This window comes from Achroia grisella, unplaced genomic scaffold (genome assembly GCF_030625045.1).
Source record: "Achroia grisella isolate CSIRO2021 unplaced genomic scaffold, CSIRO_AGI_Agris_v1 utg794, whole genome shotgun sequence".
Lineage (NCBI taxonomy): Eukaryota > Metazoa > Arthropoda > Insecta > Lepidoptera > Pyralidae > Achroia > Achroia grisella.
In genome coordinates this window covers 4,191,428-4,217,096 of record NW_026713026.1, presented here as the reverse complement: position 1 = coordinate 4,217,096, position 25,669 = coordinate 4,191,428, and the positions used below count along the sequence as shown (strand labels likewise).

General features: G+C 33.8%; 2 protein-coding genes and 1 long non-coding RNA gene across 3 annotated transcripts; 2 read left to right on the top strand and 1 right to left on the bottom strand.

Annotated features, from left to right (window-relative positions):
• Nucleotides 1-761: 761 nt before the first annotated feature.
• Nucleotides 762-18,340, top strand: LOC131851644 (cyclic nucleotide-gated cation channel beta-3-like). The gene is made up of 14 exons (XM_059202163.1): nucleotides 762-933; nucleotides 8,348-8,454; nucleotides 8,665-8,739; nucleotides 9,024-9,164; nucleotides 9,372-9,517; nucleotides 10,955-11,214; nucleotides 12,139-12,288; nucleotides 13,371-13,676; nucleotides 14,295-14,418; nucleotides 15,196-15,278; nucleotides 15,891-16,037; nucleotides 17,303-17,415; nucleotides 17,724-18,009; nucleotides 18,317-18,340. Exons 1-14 carry the CDS (start codon nucleotides 901-903, stop codon nucleotides 18,338-18,340), a joined length of 1,995 nt encoding a protein of 664 aa, XP_059058146.1. The 5' UTR covers nucleotides 762-900.
• A 208-nt stretch (nucleotides 18,341-18,548) lies between these two features.
• On the top strand, nucleotides 18,549-23,836 carry LOC131851621 (uncharacterized). The gene is made up of 2 exons (XR_009357896.1): nucleotides 18,549-18,617; nucleotides 23,584-23,836. It is a non-coding gene; the product is annotated as an uncharacterized LOC131851621 (long non-coding RNA).
• LOC131851620 (protein unc-13 homolog C-like) lies at nucleotides 22,154-23,569 on the bottom strand. Its single transcript, XM_059202139.1, has one exon. It carries the CDS (start codon nucleotides 23,182-23,184, stop codon nucleotides 22,450-22,452), a length of 735 nt encoding a protein of 244 aa, XP_059058122.1. The 5' UTR covers nucleotides 23,185-23,569; the 3' UTR covers nucleotides 22,154-22,449.
• Nucleotides 23,837-25,669: the final 1,833 nt, after the last annotated feature.

The window sequence follows — 25,669 nt, the reverse complement described above, 5'->3', positions numbered from 1 at the left end:
CAGTTTTTATCTATTGGATTTATTTTTATGTCTACACTACAGAAATTTTAATTATTAAATGTTTTATTTAAGTCCTCTCCGAAAAAATATATTTTATATTGCCCTTTTTAAAAATATAAATATATTATTAATAAAATACATACCTATTTTATTATCTACTACTATCTAAAATCATAGATAAAAATAAATCTTGAAGTCGAATTATCTTCTATAAATATATGTAGATATATTAAGAAAAGAAGTAGGTAGGTATAGAAAGTATTTACATTTTGCTTTTGAATATGTTTACAACAATGAAATTTTAAATATTAGTAATATACTTATTTGTTAGAATATCTATATAGTTTGCTCCTATTATACTCCTAAAGACAAATTACAAAAGTAACTACTATACCTATGGATATATATACCTACCTAGTCTAAAATCAAATATATAGATACTAACATTTATTCTAAATAGACAACGATAGTGATAGATAGTTTAGATCTTTGGTTTGCTTACTTTAGGATAGCTATTGCGGAACTTTGTTGTCAGACAGTAATTCCTATGAGATTGTCGCTGAAATAACTGTCCGCATAAAGCTACAAAGTATAAAGCGCTACAAAGGCTGCTCCGATAACTTTGGTGCATGCGTGATGTCGTCACAGCAAATATTTACTTTCCTCCTACTAAATGGTTAAACGACTAAATTAAGTGGTACTTCGTGTACCTTGTACCACTAAATCGATACGAGGTATTTTACATTTGGTCGCATGTAAATCTTTCACCATTTCATTGACAGGTTGATAGGCTGCTGAGGTTTCAGATATCTGATTTTAATGATATTGTGAAATTATGTCTTTATATTAGAAATTCTCATTTGTGAAATATTAACTAGGTAGTGTGAATACATTAACACCATGTTTCTAGAGAGCTTTAAACTGATAAAGAGGGTGAGTGCTACACGTATCTCTATGATTTTATTCCTTATTACTTTGTTTTCCAATTCAATAGCATTTCTGTCTTGCCTAGATATCAATACGATTTCTTTTGTTTTATTCGGTCATCAGTATTTACTATTTTAGATGTATAAATTATCACTAGATTAAATAGGTACTGAATTAAAAATAATATATTTAATAAATATCTAGAAGGTTAACTATTAATATATTGATTCGATACTGTTCATAAAATATTTCCACATATATAGTAGATAATATGTAATGGCTGCGCCACCCGCCCGCCCAGAAAAGTGAAGTGTCCTGTTCTGTCCTTGCTACGTGCGCAGGTAGTTATCGTATAGTGAAAGACGAAAATTGTTTATATAGGTAGGAGGTACTGCGTATTAATGTTATATTTTCAAACTAAATACCTTATACGTATGTACCTTCATATATGTATAAAACTTTACACAGGTATATTGGGTTAAATTGGGTTAGGTGCGTAACCTACGTATATACTTATTGATGAGGTGTTACGTAGAAAATACAATCATATGGCCATATTTTCCACCGCACTCGTGAACTTAGCCTCTGAGAATTTTTTTACGTGATTAGAATGGGAAACTAGCCACAAGGTCTACATTGATAGAAAGTGGGGACCGTTGTTCATACACATGAATTGCATCATGGATGATACATCGTTATCTGACCTTGGTATCATGCGTTGCCATTCCTGAGACGAGAAGTTGTTATTCCTCTGTAATCTGTAATTCAACGATAAATATAAACACTTGTTACCGTCAGCTGGCGCCATAATAAAATAAAACATAGTTTCTATAGTACTATGGTAGATAGACATACATACAGACTACATAGACGTAGTTGCATTTGGTTTCTCATTATTTATTAATTTGCTAACTAGCAATGCCGTAACAGCCTGAGACTGCTGGTTCCGAAAATCGACTCCGTAAGCACAAGAAGGATAAAAAATTATTATAAAATTGTGTAAAAAAATTTGTGTAATCTATATATTATACATGAAACTTTTTACGATCAAACGACGCCGATAAAGCCTCTAGTGTTAATAAGCTACTGAGTATTTTTCCATAATTTTCAGCTGTGTATTTTTTCCATAAGATTGTTTTTATTAACACGAACGAAATTAATCCGTTAAAACGAATTAACCGAACGCAATACTCTATAGTACCTACATCTAATCACATAATGGTACCTTAAAAGGTTTCAATTTCAGCTCCATTTCCACTCAACTGCCAATTCCGTTAAATTGACAGTTTTCCGTTTCTAATTACCCTGCTGCCTGTTTCTTAGTGAAATTTATTTTTTAATTTTCTCATGACACGAAACCGGCCGGCTGCCTGCGCATTGATTCCATGCCTTTTCTATAGGCCCTCTATACAATGAACAGTGGATTGAGTACTCTTGCCTTGATAACATCGCTCGTACAGGCAACGTTATTTTCTTTTTTATTTTTCCGTTCGTTGTTTTTCCCGCGTAAATTTTATTTAAAAAGTTTTGTTTGGGTGTCTTTACACATTTATTTTTCAAATGCAAATGGAAATACAAGTTGATGTGGTAAGTAAAGTGTACGTAATAATTTGTGGCAGAATTATACAAATTAATTTTTTTTTGTCGAACAAATTTTTGGAATTAATGTAAATTATATTTTTAAGTAATTCAAAATGTTACATATAAAGTGTTAAATAGAAGTAATTCAAAATACATGTGTCTTAATTATCATTAAGTAGGTACATATTACAAAATTCTGTAAATATATAGATTTGGTCTGTGAACGATATTTTAATAATACTTTTTTAAGCCCTAGGCGTGTAAACCTTTGATTTTATGACCAACATCATATGATGAAGTAATGTGATTGACTACTTAGGTACATCATGTGTTGTTGCCAAAATTACATAGAGCCATATAAGATAGGTTCATATTACGGGGTGTAGCGGACATTAACAATTTATGGTTAGTGACTGGCAATTGGTTTCGGTGGACATTTACTTTAGTTAATTAATAGTCCGTTGTTGACACTGTAAACAATTCGTGTCGTGTTAGTATTTACATATTTTCATAATTCAGATGTCTATTCTACCTTCTACGTTTATATTTATGTAGACAAATTCTTATATATTATTAAATTAATAAAATTGTAATATAACATTATTTCATTTGATTCCGCTTGTGTACCTAATGTTAAAAAAATAATGTTATGTGGAAGATTAAAGCTATAATAATATCTAATAATGTACCTACCTAACGAAAATTTGAAATAAAAAAATGCAAGAAAAGGCCGAATAATTTAATTACGGTCGACTTGCAGGTGTATAAATATATTCGCTCTTTGTACTAAACTATTACTATTACATATTTACTAATATGTATATATGTATATGTATATATAGGATTTCTTTGCTTTCTCCACTGAGGACTCACTGAAATATTATGTACTAAGTTAATATACATATAAGTATCAGAATTGGCTTCTTTCATACAAAACTGATTGACGAATCTTCTTTTTTGGTCCCACTCGAACTATCGAAATCATTGTTTGGAGATCGGTCACCATTTTTAGCACTTTATTTCTATACTCTTTATTGCATTAGATAAATTACAGAATTAAAATTAACAGAGTGGCTACAAAAGACGGCCTTATCGCTGATAAACTATGTTTAGAATTAAATACAATTTCGCGTGTACAAACATCTAGCCAGTCATTTACTATACAATTACACTCAACCTCTAAACACAAAATGTAGAGCTTAAACTCATCTTCGCATGTCACAATTTCGCACACAACTGCTAGGGTCAATATATCGAATCCTGAACGAGTGACTCCTTTATTTGGATTGTTGTTCCGACTCGAGATCACAATTAGCCATAACATTACACATTGTTTTGATTGTAACTAATTTCATTTAGGTACCTCTAATTAAGTCTCTATACTTAATTAGAGGCAGAAGAAAATGAGTGACTGGGTAATTAAGTGTTGAATTTTATTGAATTTAGTTGATTGAATTAGTCTATAAAGACTAATTCAATCAATTTTGACTGAATTAGTCTAGAAAGACTAATAAATTTTTAATTTTTATGGTCCTATTTGTTGTCAATAAAATTCAACACGTAATTACCCGGTCACGAGTCTAAAAGTTTTATTGTTACGGACGCAATAGGAAAGCACTTAATGACACTTTGGTATTCAAAACACAGAGAGAAGTGTGGAGGCTAATGGCGGGCTGGCCTTGCTGCATCGTCACGGTCCTTCGCCATTAAGCTATTCAATCGATTCGTACTTAATTAGAAGTACACTATACATTCGTAAATGAATTACAACAAAGCGTTTAATTTAATTTATTTATACTAAAGTTTCTATTAATTAGACGGTATAAAGATTTATCATGGTTTATTTTCGATTAACTAAATCAAACACTATAGTACTCGTCAAACTTAATTAATTTAAATGAACGGAAGAGCGAGTTATAGTCCTTGTAAATCACTAGTAATAATGGTATTATACCTACTTAGTTATAGCACAGATAAGATAATATGTATTCATATGTGATGAATTGTACAAAAGCGCAGATAGTAAAGTAAAAATCTCTGCCTCTGACCACTATTTTTCTCGCCAAGTAACTTACATATTTTTCAAGTTAAAATCAGATACGGTGCGATACGGAGGCGTAATATCATAGTTCTCAGAAATAGTAATGCCACAAATAACATAATATTACATAGTAATACATAATATATTTTTTTACGTCTCTCCGCTTTTAATCTACTTATTTGATTGCCATCCCCTTAAGAAACTAGCATAGAATAGAATAGAATATAATAGAAGATCCTTTATTCAAATAAACTTAATTGAAGCACTTTTGAATAGTCCCAGTTAAAATTTAGTGTTTGTTTTATTCTAAACGTTACATGGGTTCGTAGTCGCAGGCTCGGTTAATTAACTTTGTAAAAATGACATCTTCGTCCGTGTAGCGAACTCCTTGATAGGTTTTTATACTATTTTTAAATTTTATAATAATATTCTTTGACATATTCTTTATTGTTACTTTCTATTATATATCGCTGTCATACTAGTCGCATTTTATTTAATCTCCGTATTTTCCTCATTAAAACCCTCAGCACCTCTCACTCATCAGACACATTTGATACCTCCGCTTCAATTCAATTCAATTCAATTCAAAATATCTTTATTCATGTAGGTCTATTACAGACTCTTATGATATGTCAAATCTACCGTCAGTTCGGAATGATTTCGAGATGAGAAGAACTGACAAGAAACTCAGCTCGTATTTTTTTTTTTTAATGTTGTACATATTTATAATAATACTATTTCATTTAAATTCAAATTTGGGAGAATAGAGTGACCACCAGCATATGCTATATAAAAAAAAAATCAAAAAAATCAAAAAATCTAATCAGTGTTCGCAACCTGAACAGACCAGTCCCCACAAGCAGCACCCGTACACGAGTATGACGGATGAGCCAGCCATCATTGCACTCAACCATATTAGAGGGAGCACATCGACCCGGCCCACCACGCCGCCACATGTTTGAACTTTATAGCGAGCATGACTGTTTCAAGTTACTCCACTACGTCATTTATATTATTTACAGCATAAACTGTACCAATCACAGTTTTCACCCATTACAATATTTAAATTACAATATGTCATTACTAAATTTAGGATAAGTTTCTTTAGTGTTTATTACATTATCTATGTCAATGAGAAAGTTATATACCTCATAACAAATGTTAAAATAATTAAGTTTAAAGTTAAAATAAGTAAGTAATTAAGTCCACGCATTGTAGTCATTCAAGTAGTCGTTTATTTTATAATAAGCTTTAGCGCAAAGTGTATTTTTTACATGTATCTTAAATTTCCCTTCATTTAAATTCAAAACATTATCGGGCAATTTATTATAAAAACGTACACAATGTCCCATGAAAGATGTACTTCAGTCCGTATATCTCAGTCTCACATGTTTCAATCGCCAACCAGCCTTCTTTGTATATTATTTTCTATGTGAAATTACAGAGACATCGCGTCACATATACGTGCCCGCGGTTTCACCCGCGTTAATTTTCAATTTAAATTATATGTTTATTCTGATGCATAAACTTTATTACTGTAATGTTTCATTAAAATCTGTCCAGTAGCTGTTACGTGTAAGAGTAACAAACATCCAGATTTACAAATTTTCGCGTTTATTATATTAATAATAATAACATAGGCGGAGTAACGTGCACCATCAGCTTATTTAAAAAAAAGTAGTTAATAATTAATTAAGCACTAACAATACCCCCGCCCTGTGCCGACCCATCTTCGATTAGGTGGGATAGATGTCCCACTAATTACAGAAGGGCGCGCCAAATTACCTACTTGTAGTTATTTATCAGTGTCAGTCATGTTGGGTTGGGTCACCGTAGAAACATAACTATAAACCTATGGTCTTACACCAGCGTTTCCCAAAGTAGGGCCCACGCTACACAGGGCAATTTAAATGTTAAGGGGAGCAATTCTAAAATCCACTTTGTAATAAAATTGTATGAAATGTGAATTTCAATACTGTTTCATTAATAATTTCCTCGTGATTTCTTCCTAAAACATATTCTTTCAGTTTCTTAAGTGATCAATTCAATTTCATTGAAATTGGGAAGGGGTGTGGGGTGGCATAAGAAATTTAGAAAGGCTAAGGTGGGGCAAGACTCTGTAAAGGTTGGAAAATACTGTCGGAGATTGTGGTAGCGGGTAAGAACTAGATACAGCATATAGAAGTAATGTGATTATGATTATTAATATTGTATATTACGTAGTAAATTTATATATGAAAAAGTTGTTATATTAGTTCATATTTATCAAAACTTCGGGCACATGAATGGTCGAACTAATAATAAATTCTAGCGACGAAAATGAGAAAAATTCTTCTCTTATACCAAACATAAAACAAACATCATGCAATTCTGTTGATTTTTCGAACATATTTTTTATAAATCGCATTAGGTACTTGTGCCATTAGATATTTATATTATGTACCATGTATAGTGTGAATGTGTTACTACCGATACAGAAAATAATGTGTTACTAGCGATACTTAAATTAAATGACAATCCCTTTGATTATAAGTGATTATATTTTTCCATTACAACAACTTTACCTAAATAAAATTTTGTTATTTTTGCTAACAATTTAATTGCCTATTAACTATAATAGATACATCTTATATATAAAATTCTCGTGTCACAGTTGAAACGGCTTGACCGATTCTCATGAAATTTTGTGAGCGTATTGAGTAGGTCTGAGAATCGGCCAACATCTATTTTTCATCCCCCTAAATGTTAGGAGTAGTCCACCCCTAATTTTTCATTTTTATTTTAAGGCAAAACAACGTTTGCCGGGACAGCTAGTATTATATACATTAATATCATAGAAAAGCTGGAGTAGATGTCATTCGTGTTTTTACGAGTTCAATAAAATAAAGCGTAAAACTCCGTCATCATGTCCGGCTATTGTAGTTTCTAGCTAGATATTATGACAAATAAAATGATATACGATATATAGGGCTGTGCGCTTTAAAGGACCTTCAGAACTGAACAAATAAAACGTATTAAGTATCAAGTAAGAAAAAAACATAAAAAACATAAACATAAGAAAAAAAAACGATCTATGAAGTTTTAATTATTAATTGACTAATTATTAGTTAATTAATACTTTTGTTTTAACTATTAATTATTAATTTTGATCGTAATAACATAAGGAAAGAAGTTCAAAATAAGAAACCACAGTACAAACGAGTCGTTTTTCATGTTACGTTACATTTTTGACATTGCAACCTTTCATGTTCTTGTCCAGTCAGAGTATCTCAGTGATCTTTTAAGAAAATTTGTATTATATAAGTAACTAGCTATTGTCCGGGACTTTGTGTACAAATAAAAAATAGTCCATGCTGCTCCTCGGAAGGCATCTATCATCCATCTTTACGCTAAATTTCATTATAATCTGTTCAGCCCATTAATAATGGAAAGGTATTACATAAACAGACACAGTGGCACAATCACGTATTTATAACATTGTTTATTTTTAATGGATGATAAAGGAATAATGCCCCCCTCTACACCGTTACTTTGCGCTAGTGCAGGCGGGGTACCAGTGGAGAATAATGTGATGAGCATGAGATTAGGTTAGTTAGCTCATTGGGAATTTATCGCAATGGTTTCCATAAAGAACAGCGTGGTGATTCTATTCCTAGCCATGGAATCATTAGTCCACATTACAATATAATATTATCTTATCTGTGTTACTACTTACAATTCCCTTTCAACCATTTTTATATATATATGGATAGAAATTGAGTATACTAAATCATTCATTCAAAAATATCTTGTCTATAGCATACGGTTCACCCGTCATCCTCAACAGCAGATCAGCTGACCAAAGATGCTGCGAAGAAAGCTTACGGGTCGTGGTGTACTCCTGATACAAGCCCCACACACACTGCGTGAGTATACATGTGTCTTAAAACACGCTATTAAAGTTTTGTAGCGTTGTAACTTATATACACGTTAAGACAGATACTACTACTTTTCTTATGTTTAAGAGACACAGTTGCTAGGTGCCATCACATTTCAATTCAGCTTGTTGGCCTAGTTATTTTAAAGTAATTTCTAGTTATTTCAAAAGAAACCTAAAAAGCTACCTATTATTTCAGATTGACTAAAACTAACTCTAATGTTGAGAAGAAACCTCACATTCAAGATGAGGCACAGCAGAATACCTCGAAAGGGTAAGCATATTGGTTCTATGTCCTCAAAAGAATACAGGAATAAAATACATATAATAAAAACAAGTGTTCCGTCCCGATATCGCACTGGTGCTTTCCAAATTATTGAATTTCTTAAATTTTCTGTACTATAATATGCATGTGTATAGAGGAAGGTTTATGTGTACTATAGTACACATAACTGTCCTCTATCGAGTTTTTCAATAGGAAGGTACAATAGATATAATGTCATAATCCGTTGTAAATTAAACAATTTTTCTAATATATGTATGTGCTTATTGTTATAGATTAGTTTTCCAGTTGCATAAAGTACGCCTGTTCCCACCCAGTCCGTCATCTTCGTGCAAAGCACTAAGTAAAATTAAAGAAATAGACACAGAACTTCAAGATCTTAAAGAAACAAAGTCGAGGGAATTCTCTATTAGGAGGTTTGGGATAATTTACAAAACTTTTTTTTGTGTTTCCTATGTGTCCTATCGCTATAATCTAGACTAGTAGGTACACCCCTAGAAAACTACGCTGTCAAATAATCAATAATTTAATAGCGTCAAAAGACGTAATAAATCGCAGTTGTCTCAGAACTACAAGAGTTATACTGATGCTACCTTGCTAAACATTATAATTCTACATTTTAGATCAACCCCTATTAAAGAGAAGAAATTACCAGAGATAGAAACACCACAGAGTCCTGTACCGTCGTCTCCATGTAGAGAAAAAAAATGCAAGTGCTACTTTCATCTGCCCGCTTTCTGTGACCCATTCACTCCCGTCGATCCACAAGGTAGGTAACATACATATACATACATATGTCATTAATTGAATATAGGAACTTTTAAAATAAAATATTGGAATTCAGCCTTAATATAAAAATACATATTATAAAAACTTGCCAACCCCCGCAACTTCGTGTTCTTCTAATTTCCCTGTTCTTGGAATATTTTTCATTACAGTTCCATTCCTATTAGTCCTAGCGTGGTATTATACAGCCTACAACCTTAATTCATAAATAGGTTTTTCACACTAAAAGAATTTCAATTATGATTTTATGCGCGAGAACATTTTATATAAAAAAGTAGACAATAAATAGGTTTCACGTACATACTAATATTAGAAAGAGACAAATAACAATAACATTTATTCGTATAAACTTATTTTAATAGTTATATTTTCCACTACTCATTTAAAACGCAGTCTCATCACAGATCGAATGAACAAGAAAGTTGGCGTGATAGAGTGACAGCATAACTCAGTATATCAAACAATAATTATATGGGGAATTATATTTTGATTATACAAATTTAATGGGATTCTACCATGTAAGATCTTTCATGTTCTAATGTACTTTAATCAACTTAATCTGAACGTTCTCTGAAGTCCTTTCATATAATAAAAAATCTCAGCATGTAACTGAAAATGTTACAAGAATGTCTTTTTTACCTCTGAGTTTAGATATGACCTGTTAATATTAAAAAAAACATATAGCCACCGCTGGGCGCCAATTAACAAATTAACTTGTCTCGAGATGATCGATACATTCGTGTCATATTGGAACTTCTGAGGATAATTAGTATTAATAGCCTATTGTGTACTCTGTTTGTTATTCTATGTAATGTTATAATCTCTATGGTTATACTTACCACACACTTAAAATTATATGTGGATGTCAATTCGGTCATATAATATGTATGATATATTTGTTTAATTATAATTGTAATAAAATTATAATTTGGAATTAATAGTTTCTAGAAATAATTTATTCGGTAGTAAACAAAGTTATTAAATAGATATACCTTCAGGACTGTTATGCCAGATGAGGTAGTCTTGACGGCAATACTTGACATGTCCACATTTTACTCACAAGAGTATCATCCATCCATTCCATCACCGGAAGGTCGGTCAGATGTATAATTTTGCACGAATTAATAAACCTAGTGTCTAAAAACAAAAAACTAGAATACTAAACAAATATTACAGATGTACAGCTCCAAATGACTACCTACACGTTTAACGAAATACGTTCATATAACTACTATATCAAATTCAAAAATCATTTATTCATGTAGGACATTTTAGACGCTTATGTACGTCAAATTTTTTACATTATAATTTTGTTTTTTTCCCGACCGACCAGTTCAGTATATAGAACCAATTGAGAATTGAATTACTTCTTTTTTTTCTATCTAAGATTTGAATTGCTATCTAGCTCTGATGTTTTCAGGACGCGGCTACATAAGCTGGCTACTCCTAGTCACGTTTTGCTACAGCTACAATGCATGGTGTATTGTACTCCGTGCTACATTCCCATACCAAACCCCAAAGAATACTCCATATTGGATGGTCGCTGACTACTTGTGCGATCTTGTATACCTACTAGATGTGGCATTGGTGAAACCAAGACTCATGTTCTTACACGAGGGCTTCTGGGTAAACGATTCAGGCGAGACGAGAAGGAATTACAGGAAGAAGCTGCAATACAAAGTAATTACTTGCAATTTCTTCTATATATTTATATTTATAAGTAATGAAATGGTTGTTTGACCCTTAAATAGTTTAACATTCAGTAAGACTATAGACAAATAATATTAACGACAAACATTATTAATCTATTCTGAATATGACCACAGACTTTAACAATTGAGTCATCATCATTGCCTTGACTTTATCCCATTATTTGTGTCCCATTATTCTGTCGTCATCATTGTTATATTACTAGTAGGTATTATTCCTATGCGTGTATCACAGTTACTTGCTGCTTGCATTATTTTGTGTTGTCTTGTATCTATTTGTTGCATGTTGTTATGTATCTATATTATGTATGTATATATATGTAATATGTTATGTTATTCATTATTATTAATTTGTCATTATTATAATTATGTTTTTTTTTTTCTCTTCTATTCTAGTGCCACCTCCCACCTTTTGTTTTTTCTCCTCTACCCAAAGGTTGCCTGGAAGAGATTGCATAAGCGATAAGGCCGCCTTTTGTACCCTTAATTTTAATTACTCTATTAATGTAATTGCAATAAATGCAATAAAGAGTATATAAATAAATAAATTATTTGGGGTCATTTCTGAGCATACTCTCCTTTTATTCATATCATCTTTCACACAATCCATCCATCTTTTTATAGGGCATCTCTGATTACAATTAACTATAGTTAGTATATATGCATGTGCGTGTCTAATACAAGGTTGTAACGTTATTTTATCGAATTAATGTATGTTTTATGAAAAAAAAAATATTAGCATTCATACCATTCATAGTCGTGATTAATATTTTTATTTGTACACTTGTTCGTTAAAATTTAACGGTTTCGACAAATACAATTGGATTTTTCTAATCCGCAAAATTTTCGCATTCGTAGGTATAATCTATAATGTATTACGTTTACATATTTCCAGTTCGATGTGGTGTCTCTCCTTCCACTAGATTTATTGTACATCTACTTCGGAACACATAAGGTTATCCTTCGATTCCCAAGGATGTTGAAGCTACAGACGTTCTGGGAGTTCCACCAAGCTATGGACAGAGTGCTTTCTTCTCCTTACGTGGTAAGTGTAAATATATTTTTCTCTATATATTTCTTATTTGACTCATTACTCAACAACATGATAAAATTTGTTCCTAATTTGACCTTGATAATAACTTACTATAATTAATATCGCTTTGTACACTGAATATTAAAGAACCTCTTCCAAAATGATCTTTTTCCTACACTTGAAATATTTCTGTCAACACTCGGCACCCTTCCATTTGTTTACTCTTTTTTACTTTGTTTACTCGGCACCTTTCCATTTGTTTGATAAAGAGTCCGCATTAGGACTTCGCATTGAGTGTACGCGTACTAATAGACCATGTAGCTCTCTATCATATAAACTTACCAATGTAGTACAATAATTCCATCTGTATACTCACTACCAACATACTACAGGAAACATTAATTAAGTAGCGACACCTCATCACATCATGCAAAACGCCAAAATGGTTAAGTTAGGAGTAAATAAATAACGCGTTACATTCTCAGTAACTTCTCCAGTCCAAAATAAATCGGGCTTAGCGTTGCTACTATTTTTTATATGGATGATAATGGAATGGTGCACCCGCCTGCGCTAATGGTTTATGCTGGCGGGGCACCAGTGGGGGATGATAAGATGAACATGAGGTCAGGTCAGTTAGCCCATCATGACAAATATAACAGGAATTTTGCACTATGGTTTCCAGGGGGAACCGCGTGGGGGTCAACCTGACATAGTACATTGCTAGCAATAAAATCCACATTACTAACAATCCCCTGCATTACTACTTTTATTTTTTTATGGATGATAATGGTATGGAGCACCCGCCTGCGCTAACGGTTTACGCTGGCGGGGCGCCAGTGGTGGATGATAAGATGAACATCAGGCCAGGTCAGTTAACCCATCGTGACAAATTCACCAGGTAATTATCACGATGGTTTCCAGGGGGAACGGCGTGCAAGTCAGCCTGATATAATACATTGCTAGCAATGAAATCCAATTTACTAACAATCCCTATCCCCCTTACTATTTCTATTTATCTAGTTCAAAACAAATCAGATGTAGAGTTAGTAAAATATATAGATTTTATTTCTAATATTATTTTATTTCTATCCCAGGTTAGGATCGGTAAGACGTTGTTCTACATCTTCTATCTGATCCATCTGAACGCCTGTGCTTATTACGCGATGAGTGACTACATAGGACTGGGATCTAATGGATGGGTTTACGATGATGATGGCAACGCGTATATCCGCTGCTTTTACTTCGCGACTAAGACAGCCACGTCGATAGGCAAGAACCCTAAACCTGAGAACACTATTGAATATCTCTTTATGACCGCAGCCTGGCTAATGGGTGTGTTTGTGTTCGCGTTGCTGATTGGACAAATAAGGGACATTATTGCTACGGCCACTAGAGCTAGGGTAAGTACCACCATATTTAAAAAGAAAATAATTAAAAATAATAATCTAGGGCAATTTAAACAACCACGCAGTCGGGGTAGAATGCAGTGGGAAACACCTCGCTACGACATAGGCGCTAGTAGGTACACCGTGTGGTTTTTAGTGGATAAAATTTCACACACTGCCTCGCCATAGGTACCTACGGCGGGGTGATGATCTTTTGAAGATATTCCATACGTAAAAAAAAATAAAGACAATTTATACAGCAGCGTCTAGTTCTAAGAGTTTGTGTTATGGGTACTAAACAACATATAAATACTTTTTTTAAAACACAAAATATGCATAGAAAACAACTAGACCAAACAAAACAACTAAAGACTCATAAATACAAATGTTTGATAAAATAAATTGAAACGGGACCATCAGTAAACAACCCACCCCTCGGATTAATTATTAGTTTTGTTAACTAGTATTTTCCTTCAAAGGACAGTCAGTCAAAAATATAAATAGACACATTTTTTTGGTCCCAGCCAGATTTGAAAGTTCAATATCAAAGACCTTCAATTTGTAAGTCGGGATAGTAAACCACTAGGCCATGATAACTCAGAAAATACTATAGGCACATATTAAACTTTTCAGGCTGAATATCGTAAGTCAGTGGACGGATGTGTTCGGTATCTACGTAGACTCAACATGCCGGCCCCGTTGCAGCGACGGGTGACCTGCTGGTTCAACTACACATGGAGTCAGCAGAGGTGTTTCGGTTAGTTTGAAAGATAATAATAATATCTGGCGTATCGTGAATATATGTCTACATGAAGATACGGTAAACAATTAAAGATATTATAATTAAATACTTGTCCAGTATGACCAAGAAGTGAGATTAAATAAAAATAAAGAAACGATTCGAATGATATAAGAATTAAAAAAAAATACCCCTGGGCAGATCACGCAACGCTATCTAATCCCAAAGGTAAGTAGAACTTGTGTTATGGTTACTAGACAAGTGATATAAATACTTAGTTTTTTATTTTTGTAAAAACATGCATAATATATATAGAAAACATCCAGACCGATACAAACAATCATACTGAAGATATGTTACAAGTATTTCAATAGAACCCTCAACCGTCGGAAGTAAGGCAGTATGCTAAACTGCTTGACAACCGAGGTCAAATATGATTGAATTAAAGAACATTGAAATATTTACATAATATTTTTAATTTAGAGTGTGATTTGGACAAGGGAAATATATAATATAGTATACATACTAAAATCCAGCAAACTATTTTTTTTATTAAAAAAATAACACTTTTCTTTACACAATAGCATATCAATAGTATAATTACTGTCAATTTTTTATATCAATTTTAATTATTCAAAATAATAAATTAAAAAAATATATATAAATAAATTAAAAAATAACTTATTATGTCATAATTTTACATTGGAATTTAGATATTAAGTTATAAAAAATATATTGTTTCAAATATGATTGAATATGACATTACCTATGTACTTATTGCTGAACTTTTCACAGATGAGTCCAGGATATTGAACTCGCTCCCCTACAATATGAAACGAGACGTGGCACTAGCTGTTCACATGTCGACATTGAGTAAGGTTTGTAACTAACTATGTAAACAATAAATGCATTCGCATACATATTATATTCAAGTGTATTAAAATTTAATATGTAGGTATATTTTATAAACTCATTATTTTTAAAATTATAACTACCTGTTTAGTTAAAGTAAAGAATTTTATATATTTTGAAAGCATGTATATGCTGTGCGGTGGATAATGATATAATAATAATATTTCAGGACAAAGTTTTTGCGTATTAATATATAGATAACCCAGGCCAATTCACACAGGACGATGTAGTCCCAAGCTATGCAGTACAGTGTACGTAGCACGTAAGCAAAAAAATATGTAGGTAAGAGATTAGTTACTAATCTCTTACCTACATATTTTTTTGTATATACGTAAAATATATACATACATACATAAGCTAAGCAGCTCAGTATTATAGTTAATAATCTCTGACCTACATTTTTTTTTTTGTAAAAGCGAAATATATATACATACATACATACATACATATAAAAACACCCAAAAGTAAAAATAACCATGATACTTAAGAGTACAATCGAAAAATCGAATGCGGCTACCGAGGCTGTCAATGTCCACTAGTCATTGCTAACTATCCCCTTGTTCCCATCATGCGTGTAGGTGCAGCTGTTCCGCGACTGCTCGTCGTCTCTGCTGCGAGACCTGGTGCTGCAGCTGAGACCGGTGTCGTTCCTCCCAGCAGACGTGGTGGTCCGCCGCGGTGACGTGGGGCACCACATGTACATCATCAAGTCCGGGGAATGCTTCGTATGTATATATACCCTATTATAACACATATTATTATTGTTATCTAATAATATAGAAACAGGGCAAAGGAGTTGTAGTAAAGCGGACTGATAAACCCATTACTAGTAATGGGTTACAGCGTACAGTCTTAACTCATAGAGTTGAGATGTGTCAACTCGAGTTGTGATGAATTCGTGGTAACTCGAGTTGACTTCTCCCAACCCAGTAGGGAGAATTAATCTTGTATATTTATAAATGCCGGGACTTAAGAGAAATTCCATTGTTCAGAACATTTTCGAATAGCCAGTGAATAGACGTGTAAAATGTGAAAAACTCACGAATTTATTTTAAATATGTAGGAAATACGAACTCGTTAATTAATCAAGAAAAACATTCAAATAGGAGTAATTGACCTACAGCCATGCATGCGCTCCATAAATCCTTACGCGGGTTTGGAGTACCATTTCCATTCGCCCCTCGGTTTGGTGAAGCTGTGACAGCCAGCTGCGGCCAAAGTCGTTACAATAGTTCGCATCGTAAAAATAATGTTCACTCCAAGTAATTCGAGTAAACTAGAGTTACCTGAATTTCAACTCGAGATAACTCTAGTCATGTATATTACGAGTTAGCACATCTCTATCATAGAGCTTGAAGATTTTAGCTAACAAAAAGTCTTGTCCTAATGATCACTTAAGTAAATAAAGGGACTGGCCTGGCCATGGAGAAGCGTTCAATCGACTATTCTGTTAAAGGGTCAAGCTCCGCTGTTGTCGATATAGTACCAGGTTGATCGCCACGCAGTCCCTTGAAACCATCGTGAATATATTCCTGGTAATTTGCACCGAAGGGCTAACTGACCTGACTTCATGTTTATCCTATCATCCTTCACTGTTGCTCCAGTAGTGTAAACCGCTAAAACCGAAACCGACGGTTGCACCGTTTTTTTTTAAGTTAAATTGGGTTAACTTAGTTAAGTCTACAGACTTAAGAGTTCTCTACGCACTAAATTTACGATATACGTATTAGTTTTATCTTCCCCATTATTCGTTTTATCTCACTCTTTTATCTCGTTTTATATTCAGAGACCTTGCATCTCCACTCACCCAAGCGCGATAGCAATACTTTCAATCAGAATTTTGTCGTATATACATATTTACTTTCTGTTCTATAAAGCTTACTTATAGAACAGAAACATAAAAGGTATTTTTATTTTTAGTTTCTTTAAAAATGCATTTTATTGTATGACGATTTTGGAATTTATACTGATATTTAGAGAAATGGTACAGGTAATGTCTGTAGATGAAAGCGAAGTCCTGGCTACTCTGAGGGAGGGATCGGTCTTCGGCGAGATCAGTTTACTTGGCATCGATGGACTGCGACGAAGAACCGCTACTGTCAGGTTAATTCTTCTATAATTTTATCATATATTTGATTTTCCAGAAACACGTTTAAGATTTCTAATTATCAATAACTTTATAATTATGTTTGTGGTCCATAGTCAACTGTCCGCTATTTTCCATGATAATTAATGGTTAACAAAAGGCGGTAAAGCACGCACGATTAAAGACGCGGAAATTTAAAAAATAACAGATTCCGCGGCTACTCAAACATGTTCGCGCTATCCCGTAACGACCAGTACCACAATTAGGTGGCTCAGGTGCTGTAGTTACAGTATCAGCATCCATTAATACAAATGAAAAATAACAGATCCCGCGGCTACTCAAACCTATTCGCGCTATCCCGTAACGACCTGAACGCGGCACTGCGTCACCACAAGGAGGCGGCACAAGTGCTGCGGCTGCGTGCAGACCAGATAATCAGGGAGAACGCGGCGCGGCAGACCAAGCAGCGGCTGGCGGCGGCGGCGGCGCGGCGGCGCTCGGGCGGCGGCCGCTCCGAGGGCCGGCGCCGCCCGTCCGCCCCCCGCGACCGCAGCCGCCGCCCGCGCTCCGCCGCGCCCCACAGACGACTCTCCGCGGTCTCCGAGGACAAGGTATGGCTAAAACGACATTTCCAGGGCCGTATAAATAATTATAAAAAAAGGACTAGGTATATTTTTGTATTGGTTCAAAATTATAAAAAAAAAACATTAAAAAATAATTGCATCTGCATAATTAACACATGCATTTTTTTTCTTTTGTGATGTGAATACATGCAATGCCGGAATTGAAGGTGCATTGCCAGTCTTTTAAGAGATAAGTTCTTTCAAGTTGTTCGATGATGCCTATGGCTACCTTTAGCGCTCCGCCTCTGCGCTAAAAAACGACTTTGTACAGTCTTATTCTGGTAAATGTTTATAGGCGACATTTATAATTACTTTATAAAAATCTTCCTACCAAACGAAATACAGCAATTACTATCATGACAGAAGAAATGTGTAAAATATAGAATAAAATAGTTTTTGTTGTTAATAAAGTAGCATTTGTTAAAGTAAATTAGTTAAATTAGTAATTTATTTAAATACGTTAGTTAATTAGTAAGTCCATATTTTTTGTGCCAATCATTAATAAATAAATAATTAATCTTGCGATATAACCTTTATGGACGCTACGTGTTACATCGCATTCCAAGAGGAGGACATCCGAAGCATCTAAGAAAGAGGTAACATTGACAGAGAAATAGAGATAAAGGAACAAAGAACAGATTTTGTTAAAAAAGCTTACATTATTTTAGTGAATAATAAATAATAATAATAATAATAAAACTCTTTATTGTGTACACATAAAATAATGAGAAAATACAGTAAATAGTAAAATAATAACAAAAGGCGGTCTTATCGCTAAATGCAATCTCTTACTGACAACCTAGAAGAGAGGACTTATGTACATAGAATAGGGTAGGTGGCACACATAAGACACTATTTATTATACTACTAGATATACATACTTACATTAGGGATAAATATATAAACCTACATATATACATACATATATACTACATATTGGAAGAAATGAGAAAAAAAATAAAATAAAAAAATGTACTATGAAGAGAGATAATGAGATCTTAGTCTATTTTTAAATGATGCATGTGTTTGAGCTGATCGAATGGAGAGTGGTAGAGTTCCAGAGGCGAATGGCTTGGACAGTGAAGGAGTTGGAATAATATGTGGAGGAGTGAGCAGGGATCGTCAAACATAGGCTTCTGGTACTACGCAAAGCAGAACCGGGGGATTTAATATGAAATTGGAACTTGGTTTTTAGATATTCAGGGGTGGAGGGGTGGAAAAGAATAGAGTAAAGGAGGGATAATATATGAAAATTCCTGCGAAGACGAATGGGAAGCCACTTGAGTTGACTGCGAAAATTGGAAATGTGGTCATACTTACGGAGACCAAAAATGAATCGTATGCACATATTTTGGAGTCGCTCAAGTTTATTTAATTGCTCTTCAGTGAGATTTACATAGCAGGAATCCGCATAATCTAGGATTGGAAGTAATAGGGTATGTGCGAGCGCAGTCTTGGTGTCAACTGGCAGGAAGTACCGTAACCTGTTAATGCTTCCGATAGCAGCAAACATTTTACGACTCAGCTGTGATATTTGATGCGACCAGGACAAGGTTTCGTCAAAATGAATCCCAAGATTTTTTATCTGAACGCAGTATTCTATGTCGTGACCATTAAAGGAGACTGGTGGAAGACTATTCAAGTCTAATTTAGATAAATAATATGGACTTCCGATAATCATGCACTGTGTTTTTTTTGGATTCAGTAAAAGGCCATAAGCTTTACTCCAGTCAGAGATATATGCGAGGTCAAGATTTATATCGCGAACAGCATCGGTAATATTACACAGAGCAGCATGTGAGTAAATTTGTAGGTCATCTGCATATAGGTGGTAGGATGAACGAAGATGAAGGGTGATAGAATTTATAAATAAAGCGAAAAGAAGAGGAGATAATACGCCACCCTGAGGTACGCCCGCAGTCGTTGTGCACCAGGATGAACTGATATCATCGATACGAATACGCTGCCGACGCCCATACAGGTAAGTCCGAAACTAATCAATTACCGTTGGAGATATGTTAAGAGAACGTAGCAAACTGAGTAAGATGTCGAAATCTACGGTATTGAATGCATTACTAAAATCCAATAGCGTTAGTAGTGTCAGCTGCGATTTATCCATACCAAGTCGAATGTCATCGGTGATCTTGATTAGAGCAGTAGTCGTGCTATGACCGGGGCGGAAACCAGATTGGAGGGGATTTAGAAGATTATTTGTGTAAAGGAAATTGTAAATTTGTTTATGGACAAGCCTTTCTAAGACTTTAGAAAGGAATGGAAGAATGGAAATAGGTCGATAATCTGAAAAACTCAGAGGGTTTTTGGTTTTGGATAGAGGAATTATATGCGCATCTTTCCAGGAAGTCGGGAAGAAGGCTGATGATATGGAATAGTTGAAGATAAAAGTAATGGTTGGTAGGATAATATCAAGGATGGGAACAATCATAGCACGACTGACATTATCATTTCCCATGGCATTCGACGATATAGCAAGTATATTTCTCTTAACATCACAATCGGAAAATTGAGTAAAAGAAAAGGAAGATATATCAGGAGTTGATAAATTGGAAAGAATATTGATTGTGCTTAATTTGTCATTATTGTCAAAACCAACGGAAGAGCAGAAATGCTTGTTAAGGCTTTCGAAGTCAATATCACATTTAGCGGAATTTTGAGCTTTCCCAACTCCCAATGTTCTGAGAAATTTCCAGACCTTAGCTGGATCACCGTTCTCTACAGATTTGTGAATGTGGCGACGTTGTGCATGCCTACAAGCCCTATTGCAGAGATTCCTTGCTTCAATGTAATATTCACGATATTTATCAGGATTGGATCTAAATTTAGCCTTGGCCTTATTCTTTTTAACCTGAAGAGCTTTAATCTCATCAGTCAACCAGGGAGCAGGAAGATGTTTAACTCGTACTGGTCGAACGGGTGCATGTCGGCCGTAAAGTTCCAGCAAAACTGAGTTAAACAAATTAATTTGGTCATCCACAGACGTTGCTTTGTGAACAGATTCCCAGTCCGCGACAGATGCATCGTTACGCAATTTTGTCTGATCAATACTACCAAAACTACGCCGCATTATAACTTTGTGTTTAGGTTTAGGAGGTCGGATTTTGTAGGAAAGATAAATGAGATTGTGGTAGGAGAACGCATCTGCAGGACACTGACCATGCCTAGTTACATGATTAAGGGAGGAGACAAACATAAGATCTAAAAGAGAAGGATTGCAGTTTGGAAAGAAGTGAGTCGGCTGTGAAGGAAGAATACTTAGGTTACATGAATTAGCAAGACACATGAGGCGGTTGGCCCGGTGGTCGTTTTTCAGTAAACATGTATTAAAATCGCCCATAAGAATGGTATGATTAAAGGAGGGGATAAGACTTTCTAGGGTGTTTTCAAGGAAAGAGAAATAATCAATGGAGGACGAGGGACTATAAAAAACGCCTAGAAGAGTTTTAGAGTGCAAGAAATCAACATTAATAAAAATAAATTCTGGTTCTAGAGAAGGGTTGGATGTATCAGAGGAGAGGATAATTTTATAGGAAATATAATCACGAAGGTAAATGGCAACTCCACCACCACTCCCCTTAACACGATCATTACGGATCAGGTTAAAACCGGGCAAAGAATAGGAGACAGATGGAAGACAAGGTTTTAACCATGATTCTGAAATCAAAACGGCATGCAAATTATCAACGTTAAAAGATGTTAGAAAATCAGGAAAATGGGCCGGAATACTTTGAGCATTAATATGCACCACATTAAAATTTTTCGCGGTATTATCAAAGTTAATATTTAAAGTTTCATTAAGGGGAATAAAATCATTATATGTAGAATTATAACTAGAAGACGAACTCGAAAATGAAGAATAATGATCCTCTTCCAACATATATTTATAAACTAATTAATAAAAATAAATAATATAATAAACAAATAATAGCTAAATAAATATAACTGTTACAAAAGTTATATTTATCAAATATTTCAAAATTATCATCTACCTGCACATATAGATCTCCAGTAAAATATAAATATTTTTACAAATAACAATATTACTAAAGTTTTAATATACAGAAACAAAGAAAAAAAAAAATAATAATAAATAAAAACAAAAATCAAGTATGTGAACGGAACGTCACTAAGAAAATTATTTTAAGTGCTGACAACACTAATCAAGACAGACAATGACATTTAAATTTGACACTATACAGATACACTTGACATTCACTTGACAGTTTTAAATACACAAAGATTTCTTTAGCTTAATTGACATTTGATCTAATTGTTTACGAAAAATATATTTAAAACATAATTCGTAGGTAAGATAAAAAATAAGAATTGCTAGGGTAAAACAAAATAGAAAGTGCGTATACTACAGTGATACAGTAACAAGAAAACTCAACATAAAATAATAATGTACAATAACTACTTTCTATGGCGTTTAGATCGAGCCGTAGCAACAGAAGGGTCTTTGGCAATAACTGGGGTCGATGCAGATTGTACTGCTGTGGCTGGCAAAGAGCTAATCAGCTGGTTTAGCTCACTACAACAGCTTATGCGATGCCTTGTACCATCACCATCAGCGACAACGATGTAGCCATCATGCGACCAACACTTTTTAATGCCAAAGTGTTGTCGAGCTGCCATGAATACGCTGTGTCTGGCCGCAGTCATAAATTCTGACATGGTGATCCCGCTGCCCTTAAGTTTAGTCTTAGCATACCATACCTCATTCCTTACGTCTAAGTCGCGGAACTTCACAACTATTGGACGAGGCTTCTCTTTTAATGATCGACCAAGACGATGACACCGAGAGATTTGCCCTGCAGTGAAGTCCTCTATGTCCAGTTTGTCCATAATGACCTTTGCTACCACCTGAGCTACAGATTCCTGTTGTGACTCCGGCACTCCATGCAGCAACATCATTTTGCGTCGACTACGCATCTCCATCTGTTCTTGTTGGCGGGCGATAATTTCCACTTGCTTCTGAAGACTAGTGAGTGCAGTTGTGATAAAGCTTCGGAAAGTGACAAAATCAGATTCAAGTGAAGGCACAGTAGCTGGTGTGTTGTTCGCCTTCTGCAACTGGTTTTGGAACTCAGCCATAGTCTTATTAAAGTGCTCCATCATACCCGCCATTGTATTGTGCAGTGTGTCCATTTTATATGATATGGAGTGAAAAGAACGAAAGGAAAATTATCACAGCAGGTAGATAATAGATTAAATTTAGAAATGCATATAAGTAAAATTAAAAATCTTTGTGTTAAATAATTAACAAATAAATTTTAAATAGAGAGGTGTAATAAATTCGTCTGTTGTGTTTCACAGCTACCCACAAAAAAAAGAAAAGTGAAATAGGTTATTATTTTGTTAATATTTACAAACCTCACAAAGTTATGATGTCGTTTTCGGTTAAAACACGTGTGTTGAATAAAATAAATATAGAGGTCTTAACTAATGAATATTTATCCGATCAGAAAAAATATATTAATATTAGTAAACTTGTTCACTTATTAATTGTAATTTAATTTGAAAATATATATTTTTTTATTTCTGCAGGCGCATACGGGACGTGGCTCACTAGTATCGGGATGTGGCGTAGTTCGCGCGCCCATACCGACCATCGTATTATCTCCGACTATTAGATAAATGCATTATATTTAATAAATACTTACTCGTCAATGTTAGATTATTAATTATGTATACGAAAACATATGAATATTATGTCTAGCCAAATACATGTAATTGTATCTCTCATGAATGTTAATAGTATTCTTTATGTACCTGCTGTGAATAAAATTTTTATTACTCAGTGCTTGTTTTAGTGACCCTTTAATTTAAGTATAATATTTTATGTATTATAATTCTCGTATCATAATTAGTTACCATACTCCTTCGAAACGCTTGACCGATTTTTATAAAATTTTATATGCATATTCAGTAGGTCTGAGAATCGGCTACTATCTATTGTTTATACTCCTAAGTGATAACATTTATTTTTTGGACATAATTTAATTTTTTTATAATGTGGCCTTAAAAAAGACATATAACCCTAAATTTTCACCTTTCTATCATAAATCCTTATTTTTAATAGCGATAGAATATACTAGAACTTTTTAAACGTATATTCTCATTATGGCGCCCAACGTGGAACCACAAAACGCTTCTTTGTTTTATAAGTTTCTAGGTAAATCAGATATATATATATATATATATATATATATATATATATAAATATCCCCTTGGGCACTTTGTGGCTCAGACGTGCCGTATAGGTAGTTTTTTGTTGATCCTTTTTCACTTGTTGATCCGGAGGCCTTTTGTTGATCTAATGCCAGATGACCATATGTAAATGTTGCTCCGTTTTGAGCCACAACTGTCACGACGAGTAATAATAATAATTAAGTGATTTATACACGATTTTATACAAATCCACCTTTTTGGCATACGAGCAGTTCTTGATCCAATTCAAACGGGCCAATCAGGGTGCAGCATTTGCCAAGGGCTTCCTCATTGGCACGTTTGGGCTACTACATTATGGCTACAGTAACTTAATAATGTCTAGCTAGTATTTCAAGAATAATAGTCTATCTAATCTAAATATTTATAGAAATCAGTCTGGAGTAACGTGACTCCAGATCAAACCTCAATACTTGTTATTTTTTGGACGGGAATCTTTTCTTTTGTAACAACGTTACTGAGCGAATAAAGAGAAGACGCAACGGCGGATCCAGGGGGGAGCGTCATGGAGGTCATGGGAGTCATGGGGGCGTCATGACTCCTCCGTCCCCCCTCTTAGCCCAGGACTTAGGTAGACCACTAATTGAACTAAAAAATAATGAAACAGCAATTTTTTTTGCACGATCGGGGTGTTGGTGCAGTAGTATTAATTATAATTAAACATTGTTACTTAAAATATAACAGTTAAAGTACTATAACACTAAAAGCAAAATAGGTATTTTCAAAATACTTTTTCAAAATAAATTACCCTTTGAGTTTTTGTCCAAACCTCAGATATTTTATTTATTTTAGGTATATCAATCATTACATAGTATAGTATAGTATAAAACAAAGTCGCTGTCGCATCTAACAAGTACATAAATAAAGAAAGAAGACTTTTTGGCTCTGAATATATTTCAAAAATCAATTACTTGTGTTAATCAATTTATATACTCGTTCTTATTTCATAGTACTTGTTTTGATCCAAATATATACAGATACCGTAACGGTCTATTAATTATGAATTTATTATACCTAACCTAGATATTTTATTTTGACGAAACTCCGTGTAGTAGTAGTATCCGATAAGGGTATGCGAACCCTAAGTATTATTTCAAAATGGCCAGTAATTTCAAAGAAATAAGCCTTTGAATTTCAAATCAACTTAACAAACGGACGCTCAAGGTTCGATTCCCGCCATAGATTTTTATTTACTATTTTTTTTTGTTTTGACTTTATTTTATATTTTAAATTAACTATATTAATAATTAAATGAATTTAATCGAACAAAAAGTTGTCAAGTATTAAATTAATTTTAATTTACATTAACTATTATACTTTCTAAATTGTAAAGCAGCTAACAATTATAGTAAGATCTTATAAATAATTAACACAACAACATTTCAAATGTATTTTCTTTATTATT